This window comes from Chaetodon auriga, chromosome 3, assembly GCF_051107435.1.
Source record: "Chaetodon auriga isolate fChaAug3 chromosome 3, fChaAug3.hap1, whole genome shotgun sequence".
NCBI lineage: Eukaryota > Metazoa > Chordata > Actinopteri > Chaetodontiformes > Chaetodontidae > Chaetodon > Chaetodon auriga.
Window position 1 is genome coordinate 25,917,937 of NC_135076.1, and position 17,466 is coordinate 25,935,402.

Consider the following 17,466-nt stretch of genomic DNA (forward strand, 5'->3'; position numbering starts at 1 on the left):
GCTGACTCACTGTGTCCTTGTTCTGTTCTGGGGTCAGTTGGGTGTTTGTCAGCCAAAGCACCTCAGCATGCCCATCGACTCACACCGAGGCCTCATTAAAGGGAAGATCTGTACTGTCTGCTCAACCGCAGACAAAAAAGGCTTCACCACAGCGACATTTGGAGCTGTTTATTGCAACAAAGGGGATCACATTGTTAAGTATAACATTGTGATCTGTACTAAAATATCAATAATAAGATCTTTAAAGGAATATTTTGACATCTTGGGGAATATGCTTATTCACTTTGCCAAGACTTTAATGAGAAGATCAGTAGCACTCTCATGTTTGTATAGTAAATATAAAGCTGCAGCCTGGCGACAGTTAGCTTAGCACAAAGAGTGGAAACAAGGGGAAACAGCTAGCCTGGTTCTGTCCACATGTAACGTGTCATTTTTACACTTTTCTGTAGTTACCTTTGTGCAGAGACAGGCGAGCTGCTGTCCTGTGGTTCCAGTCTTTGTGCTAAGCTAACCGACCGCTGGTGGTGGTTAGCCCAACTAACACGAATACCAAACCATCCCTTTAATGTTCTCACGAAACTCAGTGGTGCAAGTGAAAGTGAAAGTATTCAGTGGAAACACTCCACAGGAGAAAAGTTGAAGAAAAAAAAGTGAAAAATACTGCGTTCTTTCCCAATAATCCGACTAAACACACAAGTAGAACTCACTGAGGTGTAAATAACTAATCTGAATCTTATCTTATAATGAGGTCACAGCACAGACAAAACAACAAGAATAATCTCACTGTGTCCTCTGTGTCCTGAAAGCTGTTGACGTTCACATGCTTTTATACCAGTGAGGAGGCTCAGTGAATGAGGTGGGGGGGCACTGCCCCCTGGTGACCCCTCGTGGAGTCGAGTTTTGTTATCTTTGGGCAGAGCCAGGCTAACGGCTCCCCCTGGAATCTGCATATTTTCCAGCACTTCAAACTATTCCTCTAATGTGGATAACAGCATATTTAATGATTTCACATACGTTTTTAAGTTCTTTGCCATGTGATCAGAGGGTAAAAACACTAACTCTGAAGTTATTTCATACAAAGTTTCTGGAAAAGATTCATATAATTTGGCACAAATTTAAGGAAAAATACAAACTGTGTTCAACTGTACTTTTCAATACAGTAATAAATAAATTAGCAGTGCATTTCGATCTTAACTGGAGTCTTTTTTAAATTGGTTGGTGAATTATTAATGAATATTTACCTGCTTTAAACTGTTTTTGAGGCTCAAATGAAAAATACACCATCACTACAGCTGAGTGTAATAATCAGGATGCTTGCTTGAGTCGTAGTTCTGCAGCTGCGCTCTCAGGCTTTGCAAATGTTTTTCATTTTCCCACCTCGTTCTTTAAGGGAGTTGAGCGATGTGGATCGAGATGGAGCTCTCACTTTCTCTGAGTTCTGCACAGCCTTTCACTTGATTGTGGCACGCAAGAACGGTTACCCTCTCCCAGAGAGCCTCCCCCCCACGCTGCGGCCAGGGTTCATGCAGCAGGAAGAGGACATACCGGATACTCCTGAAGTGAGGGAAACAGCCGTGCATCTGTTCAGCGAAGCACTCAGAAATATCTGCCTTTGCTTCAGTTTGCTGGTTACTTCAGAATTCCACTGAGACTTAAACTGTGCTTGTTTTGCAGAGTGCAGAGCCTCTGATCGTCTTTGAGGATGCAGAAGTGAGGCCCAGTCAGATGGTAAATCAAACCCTCACATACTCTAATGCCTGGTGTAAAAAAGTGAATGTGGAGTCCCTCTTTGGTGCCTGCAGGGGGCACTAACAAGCTGAACATGAGGCTGCTCCAACTTACCCCCAGAGTGTCCCACCAGCGTGTTGAGCTCAGAGCATAAGCGACTTCCTAAACTGCACTGCACATTTTCCACCAGTCTTTGCAGGCAGTGATGATTTGTACTTCTTAATTATACAGCTGATCATTCTTTCTGCTTTGTTTGTTTGTTTTTTGTTTTGTTTTTTTAGGATCGGAGCATTATAGAGCGGCTCCAGCCAAGTCTGGCCACAACAAAGCAGGATTTGAAAGAGGAATCATGTAAACGAGGTAATGTGAGACGCGCCGTCTTCCAGTTTATTTAAGCAATTAATCCAGAAAGACTGACAAACAGTTTATTCTAAAATCAGATGTGAGGCACATGCAGAATATTAACTGCCAGCAAAATGTTTGATTATGTCAGGAAAGCAGTATAAACATATGGTTTGTGATTTCAGAGTGCTGCCGTCCAAGTTTATACTGAACGATAGGATTTTTAAAATAACTGTCTTTCTTCAGAAGTTCGCACATGCTGAAGTTTTCACGTCTTCTTCTATGAAATCCTGCAGCTGATTTCTGTCTGTTTACTGTTTGTGTTTATTTCTGTGTCTCCAGATGTGGGCGTGAAGAGGGTGGTGACGACTGAAGACAAACAGACTCTACAACCTGGTGCTTTTCCTGAGAGGCCAGGTGACTCCAGAGCTGCACACACACACTTCATGTTCCCTCAGTGCTTCCACTGCGTCGGGGATATTTCCTCTTTTGTCACATTTGGTGAAAATATGCATTAAAAACAAGAAACATACGGTAATCTGTAGGAACGCTGCAGCGTTCACGTGCATCAGGAAATCTTAATACGTTTTGTACACTGAAATGATGTGAAGTGCTGCTTCACACCCATGAACTTAGCTTGTGCTTCCACGGGGAAGTAGCTTCTTCTCATTTACAACAACTCAAACAAAACCAAAAGCCTGACAGCCTTTGTTCATTCACCCTTGCCCTCAGAGCCGCCTCAGGACCTGGACCCACAGATGAGGACGAAAACCAGGCCGAGGTGAGAGAGACAACCCAGAAATGAACAAATACATTAAACATGCTCCTCCTGCGTTAGCCTCATTTTGCTGCTTTGGTTTTCCTGCCCTGGTGACCTCACCTCCAGGTCCTACTCCAGCACCTCTTTTGAGGATGCAATGAAGAAAGTGGAGGAGCCCCCCACCCCTCCGCCTCGACCCCAGAAGAGCCACTCCAGGGCCTCCTCGCTGGACCTCAACAAGCTCTTCCAGCAGGGCGCTCCAGGTACGATCAAAGCCACCGACTCCCTGTTTTCAGTCTGAGCCGCCTGGAGCGACGGCACATTTCACAGCCACGTTATTGTGTTTATGACAGTTCTTCTTTCATGGGAGAACGGAAAGGGGAAATGGAGATAGGTGGGTTTTATTGTTCAGTCTGAAAGCTGAGCAGCTCATGAGAGTCAATGTCCCATTATGAAAGTATGAGTGGTTTATTTCTGTGGTTTAAAGAAAGAATTGTGACTCAGCAGAGCAACGAAGGAACACAGCCACACAAGTTTACAGCTCAGTGATATTTGTCTGGGTTTTAGGGGTAAAAAGTGGGTGGTTACCGCCTCCTCCAGCCCTCCCACCGAGACCATCAGCCTCACAGGTAAGCCTGATCTGAGTATGTGAACAAAGCCTGTGTTGCTCCTCTGAACTCCAAATGTCTCATCAGCTTTGGTTGATCAGCGCCTTCATCTCTCTTTTCAGGTTCCTCATTTCATCAACGTCCCAGAGAAAACTCCTCAGAATAAAGTGCAGCAGCCAAACTTTGCAGACTTCAGTCACTTCAGAGAGGAGGTGAGCATGAAATCTGATTTTCTGCCGTGATTTGTCCTGGTTGGAGTTTCCAAATGTGAGAAGCAGCGATGCAAATCTGCAAAAGGGGGAAAAATAAGCATCCAAACTCAAAGCCTTTTCCGCTCTCCGTCCAGCTCAGATGTTGCACCGTAAACGTGTCGCTGAGGTCATGTTGTCAGATATACGGCCCTCTATTTCAAGGCACAAATGAACCAAGAGGTTATGACAGCGCTGAACGTCAAGCTGCAGGCGAGCGAACGCTTCCAGGATTTATTTATGGCCCACGTGACGTGCCGCTCATTCAGTCTCAACCTTTTCAGCCTCGTCCTCTTTGTCCTTCATCCGTCTCTCCTGGTGCTTCCTGTTATTTCCTTTTGGTTTATGCTTGTATCCTGTTGCACAACACAACAGTCCAGTGATGTTTGAACATCCTTTATCCAATCATGTGCTCACAAAGTGGTGAACCTCGCTCCATCCTCGCTTGAGTCTTCCCAGGATGCCCCTTTCATACCCAATCATGATGCTATCACCTGTTACCAATCAGCCTGTTTACCTGTGGAATGTTCCAAACAGGTGTTTTTGGAACGTTCCACATCTTTCCCAGTCTTTGAAACGTGTTGCCGCATCAGATTCAGAATAAGCAGATATTTACAAAAACGTCACAACTTTTCTGGATTCAGGGTTGTTTGTAAAGTGAAGTGAAGAAAAACGAAGAGTGAAGTGAAGAATAGAAAAAAATAGACTGAAATGAAGACGTGTTGAACAGTGTTGGCCTGCCTCCGTCCACCATAACTGCAAATTGACGTCCTCCCGAGGGTTCTCTGCAAAAGCTGGTATCAGATGTTCAGCCTTAATTTAAGACTGACATGTTTTATGTTAAAGAAGCTATTTTTAACTACGCCTATAGTTCACTTATGTGTCTCTGAGGGATTTGAGCTGGTATGAGTTTCAGTTTGTTTTACTAAGTGAATCATATGCTTGCAGCGTAGAGCCACCTTTGGGACCGTCCAATCTTTTTGGATTTAATTAAGATGAAGTAAAACATCCTGTGGGGAGACAGAGGAAAGGTGATACTGCACAGGCTTCAGTGATGGAGAGGAAGAGTTTAAGAGGAGTGAGAGGGCAGATCCGCTGGATCCAACAAACCACGAGTGATTAGAAAGATCAATGTGATAAACTAATGGAAGAAGGATCTGAGGGATCATATGACATCCAAGATAAGAGAGGAAGGACTGAGCCAGTGTGTTTGAATAGAAGCTGAAGAAGCTTTGACCTTAACACTGATTTGTCTGAGGAGTGAGTCAGAGGAGTTACGCCATAAAGACAGAAAACCTTCAGGTTGTCTCTCAGAGCAACGGTCAAAAACAAAATTTGTAAATGATTCACTTCCCAACTGAACTGCAGCATCTCATCTTTTCTGGAATCGGGATCTTCACTTGGCTTCACTTCCCTTTTCCGGTGACCACAGCAGGCTCGGTGAGACACTGGGTGCAGCTAAGAGTGATGCTCCTGCAGCCGTGACCCAAATGTTACACCTCTGTGTTTGTCTCTCAAGCACAGCAGAGCTCAATATCTGTCAGTTAAAGTTCCATCCACTCTCAGCGAGGCCCACCGCCTCCTCCAGAGAGGGGAGAAGTTTGCCTTTGATCCACTGGACAAGTAAATACATTCAGGCAGAGAGTTGGGTCAAATCCCCTCGTCCTCCTGATGTGATCGCCGGCTTCATCGTGCCGTCGTCACCACACGGGGCTGTATGTGTAATATTTGCTCTCGTTCATATCAGTTAGATGAGGTTGTTGTAAAGCTCCTGTCTCTCGAAGGGTCGACGTGACAGCGACCGTAACTCTTCAGCTCTCGCACGCTGCTGCGGCGAAACAGTCGTGACCTCCGGCTGATGTGACCACACATGCTGCCGATGGAGCTCCTGTGGTTTATTGCTTCTGTAGCAGCTACTGCTGAACCTTTTTTAAACGTTTCCATGCTGTGGTTGTGTTTCACGTCTAATGGCGCAGTGAATCTCAAGGCCGTTTATTTGTGTCTGCTCGCACATCAGTTGCGTTGCTCAGCAAAATGGACTTTTTTAGGCTTCTTGGGTGCAATTTACAGCAGCAGTGTTGGCCTGTTTAACCCATCAGGACAGCCCAGGCATTTCAACTGCCACCACAATGGAGACAGCAGCCCGTAGAAATTAATGGATCAAATTCGCTAAATCCAACCTTAACAGATGGGAAATGATGTAGTGCTGCCGAGTAAGAAATACCTTCAATTGTTGCTGCAACTTATTTTACACAGCGAGACTTGTGAGCTAAACTTAAAAAATGACCTTCAAGTGTTGGACCTGTCTTCGCACTCGTGCACTATTAACCTCTGCCGAGTAAAAGCAGGTGGTGATGCTTCATGCATCACGTCTAAAAGAGAATAATGGCTGAAATGCAGCAAGGAGATGCAATAAAAGTAAAGTTAATCCATCATGGCTGCCCCTGAGCAGGCAGAAAGCTGCGCCTGGAGAGCTCTACATCGTGGTCCCTGCAGGGAAGCTGCTGATTTATCCACAGTCAGGCTGGACACATTTCCTGCTGCCTCTTTAGCAGCTCCTTCACGTTATTTAACCTCGTCCTGACGCCAACCGTCTGGCCGTCAGTAGGAAGAGATCTTTTATCGTATGTGTGACCAGCGTCTGAGCAGCTTTACCTTGTGTAAGTTAATTTTGCTCATGCTCGTGTGCTTGTGTGTTGCAGGAGGAGGGCGGTGTGACACCTGAAGGACAGGGTCCACGCTCCAGATTCGGTCCGAGCTGCGAAGACTTGACGGCTGTTCCCAAACAGGTCCGACCCATGCTAGTGTTGCTGTATGAGTGTCTGTGTCCCTGTTGCAGTGAGGATGCTAACGTTTTACTCCTGAAACTTTCCTTCAGGATGTGATCGGAGTCTCTCACGGTCAGGCGCCACAGAAGCCGGTCCGCAGGAAATACCACCCAGAGACCCAGAACCTGGAGGCCACACCTCCAGCTGCCATGCCGTTTCCTCCGTCCAGCAAACCGGCTCAAAAGTTAGTTTAACATTTGACTTTTCACTTCCAACTAAATCTGACTGAGCAGAATTAGCTGAAATTAGCAGCGGTGGCTAAAATGTCTGTGAGCCAACAGAGAAAACTACATTTGTAAGGTGACTTATGTTAAAGCTGCTCTAAAGAGTATTTTAATTTCAAGAAGGGACCAAACGCCTACATGCAGTGTGAAAGGGTCACCCTCTGCAGCTCCCCTCAGAGATGCTTTTTAACCTCTTTTGACTTGTTTTGGTTTTACAGCCTTTCGACTTCAATGTTTTGATTCACTCTCTCCACTCACATCAGCATCAGTAACTGCTAACAAAGTCAGTATGTCAGTGTTGCTTGTTGCGCTGCCCCCAAGTGAAAAAACGCATGTTTAAGAACTTCTTAAAAGTGAGTTCTGCACAGCGATTATTAACCGCTGAACGCTATCCAGACAGGGAATTCGACAGGCATTAAGACACACCCTCACCCACCGTAATGACTCTAGCATGTGTGCTCCTGTCTCCTTATTGACCAGACAGCTCACTGAAACTGTCTATTAGTGCAGCAGAGGGAGACCATCAATAACAGTAGTGACTGCCAACAAAGGCCGGATGATTGATGTGAAACGGCCGCGCTTTCGTCTGATCATTTCTGTATTTGAGTGCAGCAACCCCCTTTAACCGAAGGCTTTTAATCCCGTCCCCAAACACCACGTTTAGACCCAAATCACACTGAGAGTTACGGCGATAGCTCAGGAATCAGATGTATGTTTACTCTTGTATTCCCTGAAGTTGTGCTCTGAACAAGGTCAGTCATGTTTTCGTGTTTAATCTATCTGGAAAATGAATTAAAACTTAATAAAAGTGGGTAAACTCTCTCTCCCAGGCTGCTGTCCAAACAGAAGAGGGAGATCCAGATGGCGATCCGCAAAAACAAGGAGACCAACGCAGTGTTGACGCGCCTCAATAGCGAGCTCCAGCAGCAGCTCAAGGTCAGCCCATCCTCTGTTTCTTCACACCTGTGGCTGTAGATGCAACCGTAGAGTCTGTGTGCAGGGTTCAGCTGAAGCAGGGTGTGTTTTTCTATGGGAGCGGGTGTGGACGACGTTAGCGGCTGGCCGCAGTGACTTTCTGACATTCCCTCCTCCTCCTCCTCCTCCTCCTCCTCCTCCTCCTCCTCTGGGTCACTGTGAAATGGAGAAAACACACAGCTCCATCAAACGACTTTATGCATTTTCACACAAGCCTGACGGGGCTGTAGCCTTCGTGTTGGCGCCGTTTGGAACGTCTTGGATTGCGCGTCAGGAGTTGACTCCTGCCCAGCTCTGAAATGAGTGTGACAGCAGACGCTTCCACTGGTCCAACTTGGTGAAAAGCTCCGAGCTCAACCGTCTGCTCTGCTCCCCATCACTCACAGCTGAACTAATGGCGCAGACTTGGCTGTTTGCTTTGGGGATCTGCCTGTGGCACACGCACTCACATTTGGAACACATGCTGCATGCCTGTCATTCTCCCCGCAAGTGATCCAGTGGCAAAACCTTCTCGCTCACATGCAGCACTTTTACAGCTTTAATGCAACTGAATAATCAAGCAGCACACATTAAAATAGGCAGTTTGATTATAAGCTAGGTCTGAAGCTTTCATATCGGCATTCTCCTTCCCTCAGATGTCATTTATTCGCTCTAATTCTGCTCGTTCCTCAAAGCATCTGTGGAATTTTGCAGAGAAAGGCGTACGGCTCTTTATATAGACTCAGGCCTTGTTGAAATACCAACCAGCCGTTGGCATTCACAACTGCCTTCTTCAAAATAGAGCCTGGGCTTGTCAGGCATCCAAATGCAGCCGGCTGTGTGAGGAGAGGCAGGAGGCGGCATGAGGAGGAGCAGCTCCTCCGTGACTTTTCCCCGAAAGTTAAAGTCACATTTGAAATGAAGACGCGTGCGTAGTAACCCCAGGTGAAAACATTTTACTGAGTACACTTTGAGCTGTTTTTGTCACCTTCAAGTATACTTAAGTGTATCGTTGAGTTATCGTTGAGTACCACTTGAGTAATACTTGAGTATTTGTGTAAATAGTATGCTAAATTAAAAACTCAAGTACACCAGTGAAAATCAGGAATCATGAGCATTCAAAACACACTTTCAGTACAGTTGTTTTATATCACCAGTGTGTTGGAAATATACTTAAATGTACTTAAAATGAAATGAAATTAAAGTACACTTTAATTAAACACGACTATATCTTCAGTACTTCTACTACTTTTTGACCTGGGACAAATCTTAATGAAAACTCCAGCTCTGTTATCATTCTGAAGGATGAAGTATTCGTCAGTACTTTGATGAACAAACAGGAGACCATGTTTTGAAGCACTGAGAACAGAATAATCTTTGGATGTTGTTCATTCTGTCAAACGCTTCATATTTTGGGGTGTGGGGGCCACTTTAGTGGATTGATCTTATTATAGAGCTCAGTTTACCTCATGAGGCAGATGAATTCACAAGATCGTGAGATCATTTGAGAATCTTTCAAGGCTTCAAGCGATGAGCCACAGAGGTTCGGACCAATCGGCGTCCTCTGATGAACTACTGGCAGCTACAGGCCGGCGTGGTTTAGGTGTGACGACAGCAAGAGCAGCGACTGTTCGTTCAAAAGCAGCAATTGCGGCTCCTAAAAGCGTTAGCGTTAGCTGCTTTAGCATCAGTTCTGTCAGGACTGGAGAGAATTTCTTCATGAAAAGAGCAAAGAATGACCCTGAAGGCGTTTCTTCATGGAAAAGGTTTCGCTCTTCTATCACGTCAGATGGTTCATTAATCTGATTGGTTGAAGTAAGCCCGTGATAGACGATGACAGACAGATGGCTCATCCAATCACCTGCCACATACGGAACAGTTTCCAGGACGACTTCTCACACGCCTCAGTGAACTTGAGTCTTCAGTGCACGTATTCTGGTGTGTTCTTTGGATGTCGTTCATTCTGTCCAACACTTTCATATCTGAAGATTCCATTTCTTGTCCAATGTGCAGTGATCAGAGGTCTTTTGTTTTTGTTTTTTGGTTGACTGCAGGTGGTTCACCAGGAGAGGGTCACCTTGGAGTCCCAGCTGGAGCTTCTGCGGCCCCTGGCCTCGACGTGACCGAAGCCTGCTTTGCCTCACGTGTGTCACCTAAATATATCTCTATCATCCATGAATGTTTGGGCCAAGACACAGAAAGTTGTTGTCTTTTGTCATGAACGCATCATAAATGCAAAAGGGTTGACGATGGGGACAAACAGGGATGTGACTCCAGCGTCGCATCCAGGTGTTACGGTTACTTTTAATGACATTTTGCAGGATTGAACCATCCATTTTTTAATCCCTGTATGATACACACATGTAAAATATCCTGTCAATCATGGTGATGTTCTAACTTATTTTGCTCTTTTTGATTTTCCATGAACCCTGCATCGATTACAATGCATGGAACAGTTTGTGTACATGTTGCCATGACTCAGTTATGTTCTGTGTTGACGATGGGAACTGAAGTCCTCTCAGTGTGGTGGTCCTCTTCATGTGTGGTCTAAAGCAAGTGATGGTGCTACAGATTAGTCTCTGAATCTGGTTACTTTTTGCACTTCAAGTTTAAAAAAATGCACATTTGCAAGGTTGGACTTCATGTTTGAAAGAGCCACAATAGATACGAGCTGGATTTAATTGAGATTTCCAGCCGGCAGCCCTTGTTGTCACCATGTAGCACTGGCACACGAGGCTGCAGGACGCTGAGGAATGTTGACACTTCTCACTCTGGATTTGTATGAAATGTGGACATTTTACTTCAAATTTGCTCCATATTTTAATGAAAGCACTGTGTTGACTTTTTTTAAATGCCCTTATGTTTATGATCATATGAGTTATTTTTGCACTGCAGCCATTAAAAACCATTAAAAACCAAACCAGTGTTAACGGCCAAGAAAAGAAATGAGCACAATATTCATCTTATGTTTTGCAAGATAGATTTCAAAAATTTCTCTGTGTGAGCAGATGTGGTTTTGATTTTATCTATGCAAAGATGTGGTGCTGCTTTAGCTTGCTTTAGACCATTTCTTTCCACACATCCTGATTGTTCATGGTGGTAAATGAAGCGGTCAAAACGTGATGGCATGCTGAATACTGCATGTTTGCTAAAATGATGTGAGCATTGGACTGTAAGTTCACATTAAGTCATGCACAACTGAGCTCTGGGCTGAAGACAATAATCAAACTAATCAATAAAGTTGTCTATTTTTATTGCTTGTAATTCTTTTGTTATACAGATTGACGCATGCTTTTTGTCAATATCTGAAAGAAATGTTGTTTTACCCTTTCACTGCTAACTTGCTCTGAGCAGCATTAATTTGAAAAACCTGCAAAACCTCTTAAGAAATTTATGAAATTGTGTGTTTCCTTAGAGCAACAAGAGAAAACTACCGTGAAATTCCAACAGCATGTACCTCTTCTCACTTTGAAGGCTCAAACGAAGGTGACATCGAAGCTTGGATACATGAACACGAATCAGAGCTCGTTATCATATCATTGGTAGGAGAGAGATCAAACAGACTGCAGTCATAACCCTCTGGCTCTCACATAGCAGCTGTGCTTTCTCCGACACAGACATAACAACCAAGGGTCAAGCAGATCACCACTGATGGCTGTATTCCCAGACCCTCCGCCACCGCCATCCAAAAATATCCACTGACACACTTGGCTCCCATTTAGACGCCTCACGCTTATTTCTCTCTCATTCATGCTGCATTCAGAATCCACACTCACTCCAAGTCCACTTCACTCCAGCAAGCTACTTTGATCAAGATCAAGTACTTTGATATTCATCCAGACATTTGTCCAATGTACAAACATGTTATATCAACATCCTGGTTCTTAGCCCTGCTTGCAGCTGCGCTCATGGGATGGCGATGGCGGTATGTCCACCACTTTAGTCCAGACTGAAATATCTCAACAACTACTGCCATGAAGTTTTGTACAGACATTCATGGTCCCCAGAGGATGAATGACTTTAGTTATCCCCTGAACGTACCTCTCGGGCCACCAGCGGGTCAAACTTTTCACATGCGATGAACTATTTTAACATCTACTGGATTCATTGGCACCAAATTTGGTACAAACATTTATGATGCTCAGATGATGACGCCTAATGACCTTTGTGACCTCTTGACATCCCCCTCAGGATGAATTCTAAGTTTTGTGAGCCTCTGACTCTTCATCTAGCGCGTGTATATAAGTGTTAGCATGCTAATATTAGCATTTAACTCAAAGCCCTCCTTTGCCTGAGTACATCCTCACAGAGTTGCTAACAGCGCTGCAGACTTGTAGTCTCTAGTTTGCATGGTCGATGTATCTTTAATCTTTCCTGGAAGTAGCAGCATATAACTCATTTTTATTTATATGAAGGATTCTGCAAGACTAAACTGAGCCTTGCAGACAAATATGACTGAACGAGTCCTTTCGGGTGATTGAAATCACAGGACAGTTTTAAAGAACGAGCAAAATGAAACACATCCTTAAATCCCAGGAAAACAGCGGAGCGGTGTTGGAGCCTGTGTTAAGGCACTCTGGAATAATACGCCGCTCCCACATCTGAGAGGATGAATGGAGAAAATGAATGAGCCGGAGTGAATGAGTTCAGTCTGGGAGACAGACACGGGATGCCAGACAACAACAAGGCGCTCGTAACTCCTCTGCGCCATAACCAGTGTTTGGCACAGCCCTGCATGTCAATACCTGCCGCATCAACTTCCAGCATCTCCTCCCGTACTGGAGGTTTCATTTCATCTAACACACCAGGAGAGGGTGTGCGTACTCATTAAATCAGACAGCTTAAAAGGGGAGCCATTCTCGCTGAACTATAAATACCACTTAAAAGTGTTTGGTTTGCATTTCAAGATGACAGCTGCACGTGATGAGGAAACTATATGTGTCAGCCATGTGTCCTCTGAGTAAACGCCTGTTTGATTTAATTGCCATCTAGCTATCTCACACAAAGTCAGCAACTGGCTTATTATTATCTGCATGGTTAGTACTATTATTGATTCGTCTAGCTGGAGACAGTGATATTTAGTGCTCTCAGACACAAATAGAAAAAAATCCCCAGTGACAGCCGGGCATCTGTAGACCTCCATATTAATACATGTCTCAGAAAGCACATTTTCACGACCGAATGTTTGATGGTAAATGGCAGAAACTCAAAGTTAATCTAATCAAATGAACTAAGACATGTATAATTTTTCAAGTTCGGTTTAAATAAACGTGCAACGGGCTTCTCAGTAACTTGTATCGCTCCCGGTGGCTCAAAGTTAAAGCTGACCCCTCTCACAACAAAGATTACCAGCTTTTGTCCGTTCAAGTTAGGCCTTTTGTTGCAGCACCATTACTCAAAGATGACGACATACGCCGTTTCTCTCGTCTCTCCTTTGTCCCAGGCCAGGCTTTGCAAAGGTTGCACTTCTGGTGTGGACTTTAGTTAGGCCACAGGAAGGGCTTTTAGGCTGTCACCTCTGCTGATTCTGGCCCTGTCAGCTGGTGGGATTTAGCTAAACACTCATTCAGCAAATGTGAATGAAGCTCGGCCCAGGCTGTCAGGTCTGCACACAGAGGTGAGAGCAAAGATTAACCTAGACGTGGAAATTAGACAGTAAAACAAGAATCCTCAAGGCTTCATCACAAATCGGGAATGAATGAGGGCAATATTAACCCCTGCAAGCTGCACAAATGTGTGTATTTGGAATCGTGTACAAGCTCATCTCGTGATTATTTGAATCCTACTTGAATCTTTGTCAAAACACATATTTTACTGCAGCTTTTGAGCAGAATGCTTGGTCAGATACGCTGCCTGCTTTTGTCTTGACCTTCCCCAGCTTGGGGGATGAGGGAATGTCACATTCAAATCAATGCTGACCTGAAAAGGCATGAGTCCACCTTCATTTCCACCTAAAATACACCATTAATACAGCTGAAGCACGGCGGTGTGACAGAAACCATGTGATGCGTGTACAGGATACACTATGTAAGCTCTAGTTTTTCTGTAAACTCTAAAAATGAGATGATAGTTAAAAGTAGGGCTGCAATAACCATTATTTCCAGTAAATATGTCCATTATGTTTTGATACACAGTGAATTGTTTGGTCTATAAAATGTTAGAAAATAGAGAAAAGTGTCCGTCACAGTTACTCAGAGCTTTAACAAACATATGGAAATGTTGGGGGGGGGGGGGGTTTGTCTGACCAACAGGCCAAAAGCCAAAGACATCCATATTATTATCATAGTGGACTAAAAGCATTGTCAGATATGTAAAGCCGCCGCAGCAGCTCAACAGCGAGGCAGTCCCGATCCAGTAAAGCCCGGCGCTCCGCTCCAGGTTTTCCCAGCGCCTTTTTTTAAAAACCACCTCTACTTTGGAGCAGTGAAAAACACACCAGCATTAAGGCAGCAGATGACCCGGCGCAGCAGCCAGGAGCACAACAGACCTCTCCAACAAATGAAAGGATGGGGGGCATCAGCAGCAGCTGAATTCAGAAAAACTGGATCAGGGGCCGAGGGGCGAGAACTGCCTTCTGCTCACTCTTGGGTCACTTTTATTGGATTTATTCCCCGGTCCACACCAACATGCCATTTGCCAAACGACTCGTGGAACCTCAGTTGCTGTGCAGGTATCAAACCCCAAACGAAGAGGGTCTTCTTTTCGAGGATCTGGTCTCCATCAGTAATGTGGCTCTATCTCGGACCTTGCGGCAGCTGTCGGACCTGGCCAGACATGCCTGCTCCATATTCCAGGAGCTGGAGAACGACCTCACATCCACCAACCAGCGGGTCAGGGGGCTGCAGAGTAAGATTACCCAGCTCCTGCAGACCTCCTCTGAGCTGGACCCCAAACAGGAGGCAGTGCGTGAGTAACTTAACGTTACTTGACTCTCAGTTACTGTGTGTTTTATACCGGAGCTGCCTGCGCACGTCCCGCGCGCGACTCCGGCACGAAGAAAAACACACGAGGAGGCATCCATTCCGCTTTTCAGTTCAGACTGAGGGATGAAATACTACTGAAATAATGGCGTAGATCAAAATAAAGTTAGCTAAGTTTACCTCGAGTTTTAGAACGTTAAGTAAACATAAAAATTATGGCGTACTATCCTAAAAACTGCCTGAAAGTACGATAAAGTTGCGGTAGAGTCACGGTAAACCAGGTTTATTAAGCCAGACTGGTGTTCTGTTTTGTTTTCTCATCTTTTGTAAGCTAAGCTGTATTGTTTTCTTCGTTGTTTTTGTGGATATTAGCCCATTGGTTCATACTGGGAGACACGCGCTGCTGTTTTCATCTGTTCCCACGCTGAGGGGCGTGTGACAGCCTGCCTGCGCCGACTTCATGCTAGCAGCCACTGAGCTATTACACCGCTGTAGACAGCCTGTCTCTCTCCGAGCCACGGTCCGGTGTGCCGGTCAGCGTTCTGGCTTCTTATTATTACAGCGAAGCGGCAGGTGACTGTTAATGACGCACGTTGGTTCTGGCGGGAAGCGGCGTGCGTGCGGTCAAAAACACCACTGATTGTTAGTGTGTTATTATTTGAAAAAGTGACAGTTGGTACCGTTATAATCATGAGTGCACATTGAGCTAAATTCTGGATGCTTCTGGAGTGTTTTAAGTTCAAAATGATGCTCTGCTGTCCTCACGGGTCTCCGGCTTCAACTCTGCTTGGCCACCAGTAAGAATTCATTACCCCGATAACAGCATGTGGCCATAGCCTGGCTCCTGTAGTCTCCGTGTCCCACCCCCCACCCCACCCCGAGTCACTGTGGGGTGATGCGATAGTGTGTGTGTGTGTGTGTGTGTGTGTGTGTGTGTGTGTGTGTGTGTGTGTGTGTGTGTGTGTGGCCATGTATTACTCATGTTGTGGGGACATAAGTCTGTTTACACAGTCACATTGTGGAGACTAAATGCAGGTCCCCACAGTGTAAATTGTTGAATTTTAGGCTGAAGACTTGGGTTAAGGTTAAGTTAAGGGTTACGTCTATGTAATGTCCCCATAAATTATGTATACACGACTCTGTGTGTGTGCGCCCATGTATTACTGAAGTTGTGGGAACATAAATTTGTTTACACAGTCACATTGTGGGGGACTTGCTGTACTTGTGGGGACAAAATGCAGGTCCCCATAATGTAAATTGTTACATTTCATGGTGAAGACGTGGGTTAAGGTTAGGATAAGGGTTAGGGTTAGGCAAGTAGTGGTTGTGGTTATGGTTAGGGTATGTCTCCAAGTAATGAGTCTATGTAATGTCCCCAAAAGCGATGGAAACATGGCTGTGTGCATGTGTGTGGGTGTGTGTGTATTTATGTATAAACCTACTCTCCAGGAAGCATTTGAGCCACCTGTGCACCTCAGAATTGTTCAGCCCGAAACAGTCCCTCCAGCTCGGACATACCCCAGTGGATTTACCCTGCCTTAGTTTAGGTTCAGCAGGTCCATGCATGTTCCCCGGACCCTGCTTCCTGTGGTCTGTGAATGGCTTAGTTTGCCTGGAGGTATTTCTCTGCCGCCTGCCATCAGACCCCTCTTAAACCTGATGTCTGCTGAGATTTTGGTTTGCCAGAATTTGCTGAGTAGCTGTGCTGGTCTGTTAACTGTTAAGTGTCATGTTAAGTGCAGTCACAATAAGCTGACCACTCGCAATATGTCCGTAAATCTCCTGAGTCGTCTCGGTCGTATCTAGACGTTGTAAGTCAAAGGGAACTGGATTTGCTGCTCGGTCTTGAGGACAGTTTGAGGCTGATCCAAAGAGGCTCCATCAGTTCATATTTGCAAGTGCGCTCCTCTCTGAGCTGGGATTCAACACAGAGTTAATGGATGATCATAAGTGACACGGTTTCTTGTTTCTTTTGGTTTGTCATGGTTTTCTTTCCACTCCAGCTCTCCGTATCCACCCAGACTCCATGTAAATTAATTTGGCAAGCTGCTTTGATAAAGCCAACTCTTAGAATCAGTTATTACAGCATGTTGGAATTAGAGTCATATTTTATGAATAAAGTACTCACAGCTCAGTTTGTGTTTAAGCTGCTGTAGGACGTTGACACTAAATGGTAAAATTATAGTCAAATGACTTACTGCCTGCTGCTCCAGCGTGGAATTAATATATTGGAATGGAATGATCGAATCCCCTCGCACTACATGTTGTTGTGCAGGAGGTCCTGCGTGCTTGGTTTTCAGATAACACCCTTTGGCCTGGAAAAGCCTAATTACTCTTAATTGTGCTTTTCATGTTAAACAACAGAGCCCTCCCTCATCTGAATGACAATTAGTGTAAATGGGGCAGTTCAATGCACTGAGGGCTCAGTAGGCGGGGGTGGGCTTTTATGATGTGGCCCCAGAGTGACTGCTGAAGACGCAGCTGCAGATGCCATGTTGGATTTTACAGAATCAGGTATTGACCCACCGGTAAACTACAACAAACGCTGTCCCACGTAAGCCACCTTGCTGTTTGGAAGAAGTTTGTCTGGTGGTGCGGACAAGTACCACTGGTGTGGCTGTTTTCCATTTCCCTCTGTGGTAATATTTGTGTGCGGACATATTTTTAAATGCTCGGTGCGATGCTGACACATTTAGGTCAAACGACTTGGTTTGCTGGGAGTGCAGCATCTCTCACTTTTGCTCCATCTCATATCGAGGCTTTTATTCTCCATCAACAACACCAGCTGCACAAGAGGCGGCCATATATAGACAGTTAACTGTACGTGATTGATTGACGTGGCTATTTATACGGT

General features: G+C 45.1%; 2 protein-coding genes across 4 annotated transcripts in view; both read left to right on the forward strand.

Annotated features, from left to right (window-relative positions):
* reps2 (RALBP1 associated Eps domain containing 2) overlaps positions 1 to 10,946 on the forward strand; it is a 20,222-nt gene extending 9,276 nt beyond the window's left edge. Inside the window, exons 8-19 of the mRNA XM_076726493.1 lie at positions 1,391 to 1,559; positions 1,675 to 1,728; positions 2,010 to 2,088; positions 2,413 to 2,487; positions 2,803 to 2,851; positions 2,957 to 3,093; positions 3,398 to 3,459; positions 3,561 to 3,650; positions 6,389 to 6,475; positions 6,565 to 6,698; positions 7,569 to 7,674; positions 9,747 to 10,946. Coding sequence (XP_076582608.1) covers positions 1,391 to 1,559; positions 1,675 to 1,728; positions 2,010 to 2,088; positions 2,413 to 2,487; positions 2,803 to 2,851; positions 2,957 to 3,093; positions 3,398 to 3,459; positions 3,561 to 3,650; positions 6,389 to 6,475; positions 6,565 to 6,698; positions 7,569 to 7,674; positions 9,747 to 9,815 — 1,111 coding nt within the window. The 3' untranslated portion in view covers positions 9,816 to 10,946. The remainder of the gene's footprint in view (positions 1 to 1,390; positions 1,560 to 1,674; positions 1,729 to 2,009; positions 2,089 to 2,412; positions 2,488 to 2,802; positions 2,852 to 2,956; positions 3,094 to 3,397; positions 3,460 to 3,560; positions 3,651 to 6,388; positions 6,476 to 6,564; positions 6,699 to 7,568; positions 7,675 to 9,746) is intronic.
* A 3,222-nt stretch (positions 10,947 to 14,168) lies between these two features.
* nhsa (Nance-Horan syndrome a (congenital cataracts and dental anomalies)) overlaps positions 14,169 to 17,466 on the forward strand; it is a 57,333-nt gene continuing 54,035 nt past the window's right edge. For all 3 annotated transcript variants that reach the window (XM_076726532.1, XM_076726531.1, XM_076726533.1), the window contains exon 1: positions 14,169 to 14,598. In XM_076726532.1, coding sequence (XP_076582647.1) covers positions 14,319 to 14,598 — 280 coding nt within the window. In that variant the 5' untranslated portion in view covers positions 14,169 to 14,318. The remainder of the gene's footprint in view (positions 14,599 to 17,466) is intronic.